General features: G+C 31.8%; 1 protein-coding gene across 1 annotated transcript; it reads right to left on the bottom strand.

Moving 5' to 3' along the window:
- Positions 1-231: 231 nt before the first annotated feature.
- Positions 232-4,879, bottom strand: LOC133034436 (uncharacterized). Its single transcript, XM_061109523.1, has 6 exons — positions 4,379-4,879; positions 2,941-4,297; positions 2,430-2,829; positions 2,267-2,333; positions 455-2,191; positions 232-345 (listed from the first exon to the last, which is right to left on the bottom strand). Exons 1-5 carry the CDS (start codon positions 4,877-4,879, stop codon positions 1,445-1,447), a joined length of 3,072 nt encoding a protein of 1,023 aa, XP_060965506.1. The 3' UTR covers positions 232-345; positions 455-1,444.
- Positions 4,880-15,835: the final 10,956 nt, after the last annotated feature.

Consider the following 15,835-nt stretch of genomic DNA (forward strand, 5'->3'; position numbering starts at 1 on the left):
CCTTTGCCCTTGAGCCTTTTACCCACGCCTCTTTGATAGTCAGATCTTTAGCCTAGAACAGTTTCCATAACGTCAAACTGATAACCGCATCGTATTCGTATTCGGTCCGGCATCGCTCTGGGATTGTCGTTCCAGTCGCTTCCTATCAAGCTCCTTGATCAGTTCCTCCTATTTAAATCAAAATTATTAGAACATGTAATTAATATAAAATATAAATTTTAATAATAAATAATTTTAATCACTTACATAATCTTTTGCAGCTAATTAATTAACGAAAGTTCCAGACGGTTTTTTCACATGGATCTCCTTCCATGCTTCAACTACATGCTCTCCAGGAGGACCCCCCTATACAAATATAAACAATTAAATTAGTTTATTATAAGAAAAAAATATTATTAACTATTAAAGAATTTTTTTTAATGAAACATTTAACAATTAAAGAATTAATACATACCATTCCGTGGCGTATGGACGCCAACGATTTTGTGCCTTGCGTTGTTGGATATTTCATTAGTTGCCGATTCGATTTATTTTTAGTTGAACGATTCAAAAATGCCTCGCTAACGAACAATTCGCAAACCGGTTTCCAAGTCTCGGTATTCAAGTAGTCAGGGGGGAATTTGAGAACTGTGTCCCAATCTTCTGGTTTTTTGTAATGTTGTTTGAAATGCTTGTGTCTGAGCGTCTTTCGCTCACTATACCGCTCCGCCATCACCGAATATAAAGTCCCCATAAGTAGGTCTCGATGGGGATTCCCATCGATATCAAAATAGTACTATGTAATAAAATAATTTAAAATTATGTTAATTTATAAATGAGGACATAAAATTATTACAACCTTTAATAATTAAAAATCACTCACTCTAATTCGATTGAGCACTTGATCCTTGTATTGTTGGGGTACATCGGAAAAATTTAGATGACCACCCGGGCACAACATGCTCACTTGTTGGCCAAGAAATCGAACATAATTGCTTGCTTCAGTGCCAACAACTTTGCCGGTTTCAAGATCTACCTCCACCGGTAAGGGCTTACCAGCTTCTCTCCTTTTTTTTTCGAGATTAGCGTTTGCGGCAACCCCACGACCCTTTCTGACCGGAGGTGGGTCTATACATATTCGAGGGAAAAATAATTTTATTAGTAAATCATACATTCACTATTTATATTCAGAACAATTGTAGATTTCAAAAAATATGAAAACCTGCTTCGCAAGACGACGGTACCCTAGAAGGATCAGGGGGATCCCTGCCATCACCATCCCCACCGTGGTATGTCGCTAACGTAGCTGACATTTTACTTTACTTTGAAGACGGAAAAAAATGTAAGAATTCACAAATGTGAAACACATAATTGAAATATATGTATTTAAAATGTTAATACGAAAGAAATTAAATATTCCTTTAATTGTAAAAAAATTTAGTAACAAATGTTTACAAAATAAAAGTTACACTGAAGAATCACTATCATTTCCATCATTCACTAAGTTTACATTTTCATCCTCTACATGTTCAACTAGTAAATCATCTACTTCTTCAGCAACATAATTTTCATCAAGTTCATTATTCTCTATCTCAGAATCCACTAACTGATCGGACGATTCAACAATTACTGGAGGTTCATTCGATTGCATAATCAACTCTCCAAGATCAACCGTCAACACAAAATTGGCAGAGTTAGAATCACTAACAACATCTACATCAGTCTCATCTTCGTTGTCAGCAATGTCCCAAATTTGTCGATGGCTAATATCTTCAATAACCTTCCAATCGCGACCTCTGAGTGGATCTTCAAGATAGAAAACTTGCTTCGCCTGGTTAGCAAGGATGTACGGTTCATCTTGATACCAATATCCACGAGTATTTATACTAGTTATATTATTTTCAGTGATTGTCTTCTTTCTTAATGGATTAGTGTTATACCATTTACATTCAAACAATGACACTGTATATGCACCAGTATAAGATATAGTGATTACATCTTCAAGTGTGCCGTAATAATTAAACCCTTCAGTTCCAGCAACAGTAACACCACTATTTTGTGTCTTCCGCTTTTGGTCTCGCTTTGATGCAATAAACCGAACACCATTCACTACACAACCTTCGTAAAATGTTGCTAAGTAATCGGACCCGGAAGCGAGAGCGAGTAACTCATCACCATTTTGTAAAGTTCCAAGCTTGTGCAACTCATATATCTAAATACATAAAATGTATTAATATGAGAGGAATATAAATGATTGAATTAAAACTTAACAATTTTGTCGTTATACCTTCTTGTGAAACCACGGACATAAAATTTTGTCGTTATATTCATGCCTGATCTTGTCCAAATGTTCACTGTGAAGTATGATAATGTCAAGATACGATAGAGGGAGATAGAAAATAAAAACTAAAAATTTAATAAAATAATTTATAAAAATGTAACAAACTTACTCTAAGTAAGCTTGGATTTCAGGAGAATTTTGAAGAATGTACCACTCAGCTTTTTCACGACTGGTATGATCAAGAGGCTTGATAAGTCCGCTAGTTAAAGGACGAGATTGAGAATTAAAAACTGAGAGATAGCGACAAACAGAAGGCGCATCTTCATTTCGATCAAGCCGATTAAATCTTGTTTCACACCCTTTAAAGTACATTGAACAAAAGGTTACTGCCTCATTAGCAACATAACCTTCTGCAATTGACCCTTCAGGACGTGCCTTATTTTCCACATAATTCTTCAATTTTTTCATGTACCTTTCAAAAGGATACATCCATCTCATAAAGACCGGGCCACCCAATATCGCTTCTTCAGGCAAATGCAATACCAAGTGTATCATTATGTCAAAAAAAGCTGGAGGAAAAATCAATTCCATCTTGCACAATAACATAATTAAATTATTTTGAGCATCCTCCATATCTTTTACATTTAGAGTTCTATAGCATAACTGTCGAAAAAAATTACACAGCTGAGTAATAGTTGTTGCAGTGTCACGAGGTAGAAATTTACGGACACCAACCGCTAGTACTCGCTGCATAATGACATGACAATCGTGGGATTTTAACCCAATAATGTTAGACTCATCTGGAGAAACTTTGCTCTTTAAATTTGAACAGAAGCCATCGGGAAACTTTATTCCTTTAACAAACTGACAAAAAAGTTGTCTTTTCTCACGAGTCAAAACATAAGGAGCATGCGGTTTCATTAGCCTCCCATTCCCATCTTCATAAATCCACAACGATTCCCTAATACCCATCTTCTTTAAATCATGGCGCGCATTGGTTGTGTCCTTTGATTTATCATTATCCAAGATGGTTCCTAGGAGACTATCACACACATTCTTCTCAACATGCATGACATCAATGTTGTGTTTTAAAATATTCGTGCTCCAATACTCCAACTCGTAGAAAATACTTTTTTTCCTCCAATTACAATTTTCTGCAACTCTTCTACGTTTCACGCCCCCAAAATTTTCATGATGTCCGGGAATTTGGGGTTCGAGAGCATTAACTTGTGATAATATTTCTTCACAAGTAAATCGTCTTGGAGGAGGTCTTCTTTCAACTTTACCATCAAATCGAGTATCCCTTCTCATTGCATGGTTACTTGGCAAGAACCTTCGATGACCAACATATGATGTCTTCCCGATCACTCGAATGGATGTCGTGTCTTCATTACAAGTAGGGCAAGCTTTATAACCTTGACCACTCCACCCAGACAAGCTACTACGAGCAGGAAAATCATTCACTGTCCACAAAAGCGCAGCACGCATGGTGAACATCGAGTTGGTCGAACTATCTCTCGTTGCTACCCCATTATTCCACAACTCCTTTAATTCATCCACCAAAGGTCTTAAAAATATATCCATGTCTTTACCTGGAGATTTTGCACCAGGAATTAGGGTAGATAGCAAAAAATAATTATCTTTCATACATAACCAAGGTGGTAGATTATAGTTAGCTACCACCACTGGCCACATGCTGTATGCAAGACTCATGTTGCCAAATGGATTAAATCCATCAGCAGCTAACCCAAGTCGAACATTTCTTGGGTCCCTTGCAAACTCGGGATGTTTTGCATCAAAGTCTTTCCAAGCTAAACCATCGACCGGGTGTCGCAACACCCCATCATCTTTTGATTTTCCAGTATGATGCCATATCATGCTTTTCGCTGTAATCCTCGAACTATATAATCTTTTAAGTCGAGGTGTCAACGGAAAGTATCGCATGACTTTGCAAGGAACTTTTTTTCCTTTCCCGTTCTCGGAAGTAACCCAACGACTAGTTCCGCAAACTGGACAAGCCTCCTTGGATGCATTCTCCTTATAAAATAAGCAACAATTATACAAATAGACATCGATATTACCATAACCCAAGCCTAATTTCTTCAATCTCTATTTTGCCTCGTAGTAAGTTGATGGAATATTATTTTCCTTCGGAAACGCAAACTTTAAAAGCTTCAATAATTCTTCAAAGATGAGAGACGAAATCCAATCACATCGGCAGCTGCTAAAAAGTTTTAAATGCAATAGCTTTGCTAAAAAGTTGAGAGACGAAATCCAATCACAACCGGGATACAATTCAGCTTCAATTTCCTCAAATAAGTCATCAAACTGAGGGTTTGTGGTTGGTTGTTCATCTTCTCCTTGTACATCCTCTGTTGTTGGGGGAAAGAAGTCTTCTAGAATAGGTATCATTTCATCCTCTGATTCAATATCGGCAGCTGCTACATCATCGACAACATCCTCAGGCTCGCCGTGATAAATCCACTTATCATATCCTTGCATGAAACCTCGATCAAATACGTGTGCTCTAACCCTATCTATTTTTTCAAACCTACTATTTATACATCTCACACAAGGACATCGAATTCTTCCATCACAATCCTTATGTTCTGATGCCATTGCTAAAAAGGCTTGTAAACCATTCCAAAATTCATGGCAACCACGATTTCTGATTTTGGTCCAAGACTTATCAATTGTCGCCATCTACAATTTAGGCGACAAATAAAGTGTTACAAATTTGAATAATTTGTAAAGTGTTATGAAATATTTTATGAATTACACATTTAAATAAAAAATTTATGAATATTTTATGAATTACACATTTAAATAAAAATTTTATGAATATTTTATGAATTACATATTTTATGAATTACACATTAATAAAATTTTATGAATATTTTATGATTTACATATTTTATGAATTACACATTAATAAAATTTTATGAATATTTTATGAATTACACATTTAAATAAAAAATTTATTCATTAATATTTACAACTTAAATTAAAAAAATGAACAAATTACTCTTTAAAAATATTTTAATTTTTATGTTATTTATTAATTTATATAAAAAAAAAGTAATAACTTATTATAGTTTAAACTAATTTATTTAAAAAACTTTATTCATTTAATTACCAATAACTTTAAATTAAAAAAATAATTAATCTCTTTTTTAAGAATTATTTATTTTAAAAAAATATATTATTTAAAAATTTATATAATATATTATAATTTAAACTAATTTTTTTATTTAATTTATAAAATTAAAAGTTCAATTTTTTATTGAATTTTTAAATTTTTTTTTTGAGAAATATTTAATTTATAAAATTAAAACTTTATTTTTATAAAATAAATTTATATTAAATTATAATTTTTTAATTCCATTATTAATCTTAATTTTTTAAAATAATAAAATTATCACAAAATAAAATTCCATTAACATGTTTTCTCTTAATACCAAACATAAAAGTTTATTAATTTAATTACAATTTATATTAAAATTAAAAAATTCATTTTTACTATACTTTTTTATTTTTTTCATTGTTTTTATTTTTCTTTATTTAAAATATGTGAAATTAGAAAACTTACATCCTAAAATTATATTTGATAATTTTTTCACTATTCTCACTATATTATCATGATAATTCATATTTAATATACTAAACAAAATTGATTACATCAAATACAAATTATAATATAACAACAACAAATAAACATTAATAAATAATTTCAATTCCACAAAATAATTTAAAAATGTATAAAAAAAAATACAACAATAAAATATTTATATAAACTATACAAAATATACTCTTTCAGCTTATATAATATTACTAAAATAATATATATATAATATATACTTATATAAACAAAAATAACATTATTATATATATAATATACAAATAATACATTATATTTCAAAAATATAACCAAAAATCATATATATATATATCCGCAGTGTATATATAAACCAAAATAAAACAATATATATCAAAATTATATATATATACAGTGAATTAAAAACACTCAAATAAAACAATAAATACCCAAATCAAAAATATATATATACAGTGAAAATATATACACAAATAAATCGAAAAATACCCATATCAAATATATATATAAACAGTTAACATATATACACCAATACAGATTATTATATATATGCACAAATACAGATTATTATATATATATACACAATATATACTATTCCTTTATATATATATACTAATAATAATATTACAAATTATATATACTAAAAACTACACAGATTTATATATATACACATTCTAAAACACCTAATATATTGCAATTTATATAACCTAAAAATTACACAAATTTATATATATACACACAATACGAAATTTTAAAAACAATATATACATTATATATTATAATTCCTAACATTTCAAAAAAAAATTCAAACATAAAACAAAAAATTAAATTATACAAATCAAAAATATAAATCTATATAATATAAATACCTTAAAATAGAGGCTTCGGAGGCGGCAGTGGCGGAGCAAGGGTGGTCGGCCGGAGGCGGTTTGGGCAGGCGGAGGCTTCGGAGTGGGCTGATGCGGTTGGGGGAGGCGGAGGGAAAATAGTTTAGGGTTTGATTTTTTTTTTGAGAGAAAACGAAAAATGGTAAAACTCGGTCTGATGGGGTTTATATAGGCATTTTAGCGGCGGGGTATTAGCGGCGGACCCCGCCGATAATAATAATTAATTTATTTATTTATTTTTTTAAAAAACTGATTACTATTAGCGGAGGGGTCCGCCGCTAATACTTTCAAATGTAACGGGCGGGAATTTTCCCGCCCACTCATTAGCGGCGGACTATTAGCGGCGGGCTCCGCCGCTAATACTAATAGCGGCGGAGCAATAGCGGCGGGTCCGCCGCTATTAGTATTAGCGGCGGAGCAGTTGCGGCGGACTGCCCGCCGCTAATATGTTTTCAAAAAAAAAAGTAAACACGGCTAACAATAGCGGCGGACCCCACTCTCCGCCGCTAATACCCCTGTTATTAGCGGCGGAGAGGGTCCGCCGCTAATAAGTCCGCCGCTATAGACTAAAAATGTTGTAGTGTGGGTCTTGGGGGCCCCCCCAACTTGGGTGGTTGTCACCGCCCCCCCCCCGCCCCCCCCCTCAACTTGGGTCTTGGGGGGGGGGGCGGCCCCTCCAACTTCGGTGGTTGTTGTTGGGATTTTATGCCCTAAATAAAACTCATTACAATCTAATCTGATTTGTTATCAATAAGAGATTAGAAGTGATTTATGTTAACATGTAGTTTTCATGTTTATGGTTTAATATATGTACAAAATCTGTTAAGTCCACAACATATAGTCATTCACAATTACAGTGGTGTCAACACAGTGGAATGTGATTGTGATTATATGATTCGAAAGACTAAGTCCCTATTTCATTAGTGCTTTGGATTTACACTGATGTGATAATCAGCGATGAAGTGTACTTACACTTTGCACAAGTGTTATGTTCTTTCCAGAACATTGGCAAAGTATACTAGTTTCGAATGTATGGAGTATACATTGGACTGCACTGATATTGATCTTAGTTAAGATATTATAATACTTACCGTTGTATCTTTCCAAGTCAATATCACTAGTTGATCTTAGATCAACAGATCTAAATCCTGATATGCTTAGGCTCAATATCAGGAGTGTTATTCATGTTCTTTGATTTGTTAGTTAAGCCTACTTATTGGTCAGGGTGAAACGTACATTTTGGGAACATGATAGTATGATTGAGTGGGAGCGCTTAACATAAATATGGAATCTATAGCTTCTATAGGTGTTTAGAAGTCAAGTGATGATTTCCTTCGAGCTTAGCTAAATAGAGGTAAATGGAAGAGCTCTTGTTTCAGTGATTATATTTTAGTTCACTAAAACAATATCATTTACAGGTAGCTAAGTGTCTTAAGGATCAAAATACATTGAGGGGTGAAACGGTAAATTTATCCCTACTCGGTGTAAATCATCTATATAGAGGATCTTTGATCAATTGAGATTATAATGATGGTTAAATGTGATAGCGTATCTATATGGTGGAACATATAGATCGTTCTATATAACTAAGAGTGCAATTCCAAGTTCTAAGAGTGGATGCAACAAGGAATTAATAAGTTAGGGAATTTACTTGGTAAATTTGGTTCAGCTTATTGGAAGCTCAGTAATATAGGTCCATGATCCTCATTCTAGTTGAGACCATACTGTTTGTAAGACTCAGATAATTGATTCTAATTAATCAATTATAATTGTAAAATTAGACTATGTCTAGTTTATGAATTTTCACTAAGCAAGGGCAAAATTGTGAAGAAAAGAGATTCTTGATTTTATTTATTAATTAAGAGACTCTATATGTCCAATTAATAATTATATTAAACGATAATATTATTTAATAATTTATTTTATTTATTAAATAATTAGTTTTGGCATTTAAATGGTTAGAATTAGAAAATTAGCGTTTTTGAAAAAATAAAAATGAAAATTGTCAAAATTGCAAAATACCAAGTGGGGCCAATTAACACCATGGCCGACCACTTGGAGAGGCTTTTTCCAATTATTATTTTCATTATTTTAATGTCAAATAATTACTTACCTAAACCTATTGGTTACCTATAAATAGATAGTGATGACTCACACTTAACAAGTGATTGAAGAGATTGTCTTAAGAAAAATTGAGCCTCTCACTATCCTTCTAAAGCCGACCCCTCTCTCTCTCTTTCCTTCTTCAATTTTCGAAAACCTTGAGTGATAGAGTAGTGCCCACACACATCAAGTGGTATCTCATTCATAGTCTGGAAGATCGTGAAGAATCCAACTTGAAGAGAAGGACATTTGGACTCAGATCTTGGTGATACTCTGCGACAGAAAGGATACAAGGGTTAGAGATCTGAGTGGAAGGAGACATATTATTCCGCTGCAACCAATGTAAGGTTTCCTAAACTGTATATGTGTTTATTATCATTTTAGAAGTTCATATTTAGGATGTTAAACAACATACTTGTTAGTAAATCTAGGATCCTGGTAAAATAAATTCCTACAGTTGTCACCCCCCTCTCAAGTTGGGTCTTGGGGGTCACCTAACTAGGATGGTTCTCATCCCCCCTCAACGAGGATCCCGGGGGTGTTACCCCCAAGTATGGGCTTAATCCTCAAAGGTGGTTGACGACCATGTCACACCCATAAGGGACCCTCGTCAACAGTGGCTCATTCAAAGGTTCAAATCCCAAGAAAGGCTCAAAGATAGTTGTCAACCCACGAAAATAGCGGGATATTATCCTAAAAATCAGACTCCAACTACCTCTGAAAATCAAGGAGACAGTTCAGATAGCTCCGCGTTGGTCGCGTCTCCTGAAGCAAGAAGCATCGACCCCCCTCCCCTATATAAGGGGTCACCCATGACCTGGGAGGAGGATCCGCAATCTCAAACACTTAGAAAAGTAAACAATTCTCATTCTTTGCAATCAAGAGCTTGATAAAACTCAAGGGGAGTAGGCTATTACCGACATCCGGGGCCGAACCTCTTTAAATTATGGTGTCTTTTATTTACATTTATTGCGAATTCCAGCGTTATTAACTGCATTTATTATTGTGATTTTGGTTTAAATCTCATTTATTACGACTCTGCGTCGGTTGGCTAAAAATCTAGTCAACATTTTATTGCGAATTCCAGCGTTATTAACTGCATTTAAGTTTTTCACCGGAAAAAATGGTGTTAACCCAAAGATCTCAAGAGCGACCTGACGAAGAGATGGAAAGTGCCCACTAAGTTCCATTAGCAAGCAACTTTGCCGGAAACAATGGAGAACGACCCCCGCGTTCGGGGAACGGCGACACTACCACCACCGCTCCAACTGCTGGCCATGGAGCAACTGGTCAAACTGCAGTCACTGGACAGACAACTACTAGGCGTACCACCAATGCCACTGCCGCAGGAGGCAGTGCTATTAATGGCGCCACCAGAAGAGGTAATACTAGAAATTTTGTCCCACCTACTGACGGTGCGGGCCAAGCTCAAACTGGCCGCGGCCCTGGCATCTTTACGCCAGGGAATGAACCCCATGTTGAAATTGAGGGAATTGACCCCGAGATGGATCAACTGCGAGATACGATAGGCCAGATGCAAGGCCAATTCCAAATTGTGCACGAAGAGCAAAATATGGCTCGAGCGGCCTTGACTGAAAGTCTCGCTAACCAAAGGAGAGAATTCCAATCTTGGATAGAAGATCATGCTCGTGAGATGAGGAGGCGCCAAGACGACCAAGATCGTCGCACCCAAGAGGTTGCGGACTTAATACGAAGCTACTTCAACCAAAACACTCAAGGGATGGGTACTGATGCCCACAATCAACAGATACATCAAACCTATCCTTGGGAGGTCCCTACCCCAAGGAACCAGAGGGAGAGGGTGGTCTATGGACTTGAAGATTGCCCAAGGAACCAAGAGAGGACTAAGAATCACCCCTCTAACAAGGTTCCCCGCAATAATAATTGACTGCCTCTGGCCGATGAGCAAGTTCTACCCGGTCATCATATGGAACGTGATGACTCCCACAATGTCCGTCTAAGGTGGACTGGTGGAGGAAACTCTAGAAACAACAATGGTGACCGTGGCAGAAACGGTAGAAAGACGCCCCGACATAGGGAGTGGCAACCCCGCGACCAACGCGATCAACGACGAGATGTCAATGATCGGCCAAGAAATAGTAGGTCTAGGGGAAGAAGAGAAGACCCCGAGGTCAACACTGACTACCGTCCAAACTACCCTGACGGTCATGGTGATGATGAAGCTGAAAGTTGGGCTAACAAACAACCAAATCCTGAGTTGGGGGTTATCAAGCCGGAGGGCCGTATGCCCCTAATAGGCAACATCAACCTCAGAATCCACCCTAAAGGGGAAGGAATGACCAAGTATCACCCCCAGCTGATGGAAGGGCTGACAGTCAGAACGCCGGAGGAAGGCTAAAAACCGGGTCAGTTTTTAAAAGGTAGGCCCCCGAGGGAATAGAGACTTGCGAGACGCCCTCAACAGAAATAGAAACAATCGTGGTTCCAACATAGTGAACCCACCTGAGCCGGTCCAAGGGGACCAAACAAATGTTGGTGTCAATATTGCTCAACCTCAAACAACCATAGATCCGGTGATCCAGGCTCGGTTGGATGAGTTAACTCGATTGGTCAAGGACATTACTGTTGGGTTTTGTGCCCTAAATAAAACTCATTTCAATATAATCAGATTTACTTAATAATAAAGATCAGAAATAACAATTTTATGTTGCATGGTTCACATGATTTATTTCATGATTATATGCATATAATGTATGAATTCTATTTAAGTCCAGAACATATGAATTTGTTAATGATTATAGTGTTGTCAGCACAGTGGAATAAAATCTTAATTATAAGTTCAAAAGTTTATTCCCTGATTTGTCAGTTCACTGGATTTAGACTGGCATGATATAATCAGCGATAGGTATTCTTACACCTTGGATAAGTGTTATGTCCTTTCCAGGGCATTGGCAAAGTTTACCAGTATCAGATGTATGGAGTATACATCGAAAGGGACCGATATTGAACTTTGATTAGATATATTAAAATTTACCGTAGTATCTATTCAATTCAATATCACCTGTTAATCCTAGATCAAATGATCTTAATCCTGATATGGTTAGGTTCGATCTCAAGAGTATTATACATGTTCTTTGATTTGTTAGTTAAGCCTACTTTTGGGTCAGGGTGATACGTACATTTTGGGAACATGATAGTATAATTGAGTGGGAGCGCTAACATAAATATGGAGTCTATAACTTCTATAGGAATTTAGAAGTGAAACGATGATATCCTTCGAGCTTGGCTAAGGAGAGATAAATGGTTGAGATCTCATTTAACTTCGCTGAAATATCATTTATACGGAGCTAAGTGTTTTAAGGATAAACTATATTGAAGGTGTAACGGTAATTTAAAGCCTATTCAATGTAGATCAACTATTAGAGGGTCATTGATCAAATTAGGATTATAACAATGGATAATTAATAGCGTATCTATATCGTGGAACATATAGAGCGTTCTATATGACTGAGAGTGCAATTCCAAGTTCTAAGTGTGGATTCAATAAGGAATTAATAAGTTAAGAAATTTACTTGGTAAATTCGGTTCGACTTATTGGAAGCTAGGTTATATAGGCCCATGGTCCCCATACTAGTTGAGACCATACTGCTTGTAAGACTCAGTTAATGGATTTTAATTAATCAATTATAATTCTAAAGTTAGACTATGTCTACTTTATGAATTTTCACTAAGAAAGGGCAAAATTGTGAAGAAAAGAGATTCTAGGTTTTATTTATTAATTAAGAGACTTTATATGTCTAATTAATAAATATATTAAATGACAATATTATTTAATAATTAATTTTTAGTTATTAAATAACTAGGGAACTAAGCCGCGCTTCGCGCAGTGTTGTCTAATTTTTGTAATCTTTATATATATTGCAATTATATTGAGTGATATAATCTAAAATATAATATTTTAATTTGTGTTATTATAAACAAAGTAATAGTATTAAAATTATAAATATAATTTACTATTTTTAAAAGATATAGAAAGATAGTGATTTTATGAGAAACATTAAAGATTGTAAAATTAACAAAGAAATTGCATGTACTTTTATAATAAAATAAATGAAAAAGTTAACTATTTTTAAATTTAATAAACTGACCTTGTATCTGATGATGTAGTTATTTTTAAAAGACTATCTAGACTTTTTTTGCTTAATACAAATAAATAGTTTAACTATTTTTTATTAAAGTTTTTATATTTTATTTTGTGGTGTTGTTTGAATATTTTCTCCCTTTGTGCTTTTCTTTATATATATATTGATTATTAAAAAATAAATAACTACTTATACAAAAAATATATAAAAAAATTTATTGGGTAAGACATTAATCAATCACCTATAAAAAATAATATTTTTTAGACAAAAGAAAGTAAAATAATAAAACTACTACTTATAACCTACATGGATAACATCTAAACGATTTTTAAATGATGTGAGACTTTTAATTTGTATGTGTAGTGTATTTTTCAATGAAAATAAAAGAATGTGTCATAAAATAAAATAAAATAGGAAGAAAAAAAATATGCTTTCTTTTATATATATATATATATGAGAAAATATTTTAGTTATAAAAACTTATTTTTAATTCGATCACTTAACAATATATAAATCTAGAATAGTAAAATAAAATTCTTAAATTAAAATTTATTTCATAAATATATAAAATAAAATTGAAAATTATTATACAAAGTTAATTATTAGAAAATAAATAACTACTTATACAAATATATATAAAAAAAAATTATTGGGTAAGACATTAATCAATCACCCATAAAAAAAATAATATTTTTTAGATAAAAGAAAGTAAAATAATAAAACTACTACTTATAACCTACATAGATAACATCTAAACCATTTTTAAATGATGTGGGACTTTTTGTTTGTATGTGTAGTATTTTTTTTTCAAAGAAAATAATAGAATTTATCATAAAATAGAAAAAATAGGAAGAAAAAAAATAGGTTGCCACCTAAACTCTTCTTTTGCTTTCATTTATATATATATATATATATATATTTATATATTGATTGATAATATCTAAACTATTTTTAAATGATGTGAGACTTTTTGTTTATATGTGTAGTGTATTTCTCAAAGAAAATAAGAGAATGTATCATAAAATATAAAAAATAGGAAGAAAAAAAAAATAGGTTGCCACCTAAACTCTTCTTTTGCTTTCCTTTATATATATATTGATTGATATATTGATATATATATATATAGTGATGATTGGTAAATTAATTTTAGTTATAAAAAATTATTTTTAACTCGAACATATAAAAATTTAGAATAGTAAAATAAAATTTTTAAACTAAAATTTATTTCATAAATATATATAAAATTAAAAATTATTATTACAAAGTTAATTATTAAAAAATAAATAATTACTGATATAAATAAATATGTATATAAAAAAAATATTGAGTAAGAAATTATTCAATTACTCATAAAAAAAATAATATTTTTTAGATAAAAGAAAGTAAAGTGATAAAACTACTACTTATAACCTACATGGATAACTTCTAAACGATTTTTAAATGATGTGGGACTTTTAGTTTATATGTATAGTGTATTTCTCAAATAAAATAAGAGAATGTGTGATAAAATAGAAAAAATAAGAAGAAAAAATAATAGGTTGCCACCTAAACTCCCTTTATATATATATATAAGAGAAAATATTTTAGTTATAAAAAATTATTTTTAATTCGATCACTTAACAATATATAAATCTAGAATAGTAAAATAAAATTCTTAAATTAAAATTTATTTCATAAATATATAAAATAAAATTAAAAATTATTATACAAAGTTAATTATTAGAAAATAAATAACTACTTATACAAATATATATATATAAAAAAAAAATTATTGGGTAAGACATTAATCAATCACCCATAAAAAAAATAATATTTTTTAGATAAAAGAAAGTAAAATAATAAAACTACTACTTATAACCTACATAGATAACATCTAAACCATTTTTAAATGATGTGGGACTTTTTGTTTGTATGTGTAGTATTTTTTTTTTTCAAAAAAAATAAGAGAATTTATCATAAAATAGAAAAAATAGGAAGAAAAAAAATAGGTTGCCACCTAAACTCTTCTTTTGCTTTCCTTTATATATATATATATATATATTTATATATTGATTGATAATATCTAAACTATTTTTAAATGATGTGAGACTTTTTGTTTATATGTGTAGTGTATTTCTCAAAGAAAATAAGAGAATGTATCATAAAATATAAAAAATAGGAAGAAAAAAAAAAATAGGTTGCCACCTAAACTCTTCTTTTGCTTTCCTTTATATATATATTGATTGATATATTGATATATATATATATATAGTGATGATTGGTAAATTAATTTTAGTTATAAAAAATTATTTTTAACTCGAACATATAAAAATTTAGAATAGTAAAATAAAATTTTTAAACTAAAATTTATTTCATAAATATATATAAAATTAAAAATTATTACTACAAAGTTAATTATTAAAAAATAAATAATTACTTATATAAATAAATATGTATATAAAAAAAATATTGAGTAAGAAATTATTCAATTACTCATAAAAAAATAATATTTTTTAGATAAAAGAAAGTAAAGTGATAAAACTACTACTTATAACCTACATGGATAACTTCTAAACGATTTTTAAATGATGTGGGACTTTTAGTTTATATGTATAGTGTATTTCTCAAATAAAATAAGAAAATGTGTGATAAAATAGAAAAAAATAATAGGTTGCCACCTAAACTCCCTTTGTGCTTTCCTTTATATATATATTGATTGGAATTGACATTTAAATAGTTAAATTAGAAAATTGGTATTTTTGAGAAAATGAGATTGAAAAATGACAAAATGGCAAAATTACAAAGTGAGGCCCATTATCCATATCATGGCTGGCCACTATGCAAGTATTTTATCATTTATATTTTCATT

This window comes from Cannabis sativa, chromosome 2 (assembly GCF_029168945.1).
Source record: "Cannabis sativa cultivar Pink pepper isolate KNU-18-1 chromosome 2, ASM2916894v1, whole genome shotgun sequence".
Lineage (NCBI taxonomy): Eukaryota > Viridiplantae > Streptophyta > Magnoliopsida > Rosales > Cannabaceae > Cannabis > Cannabis sativa.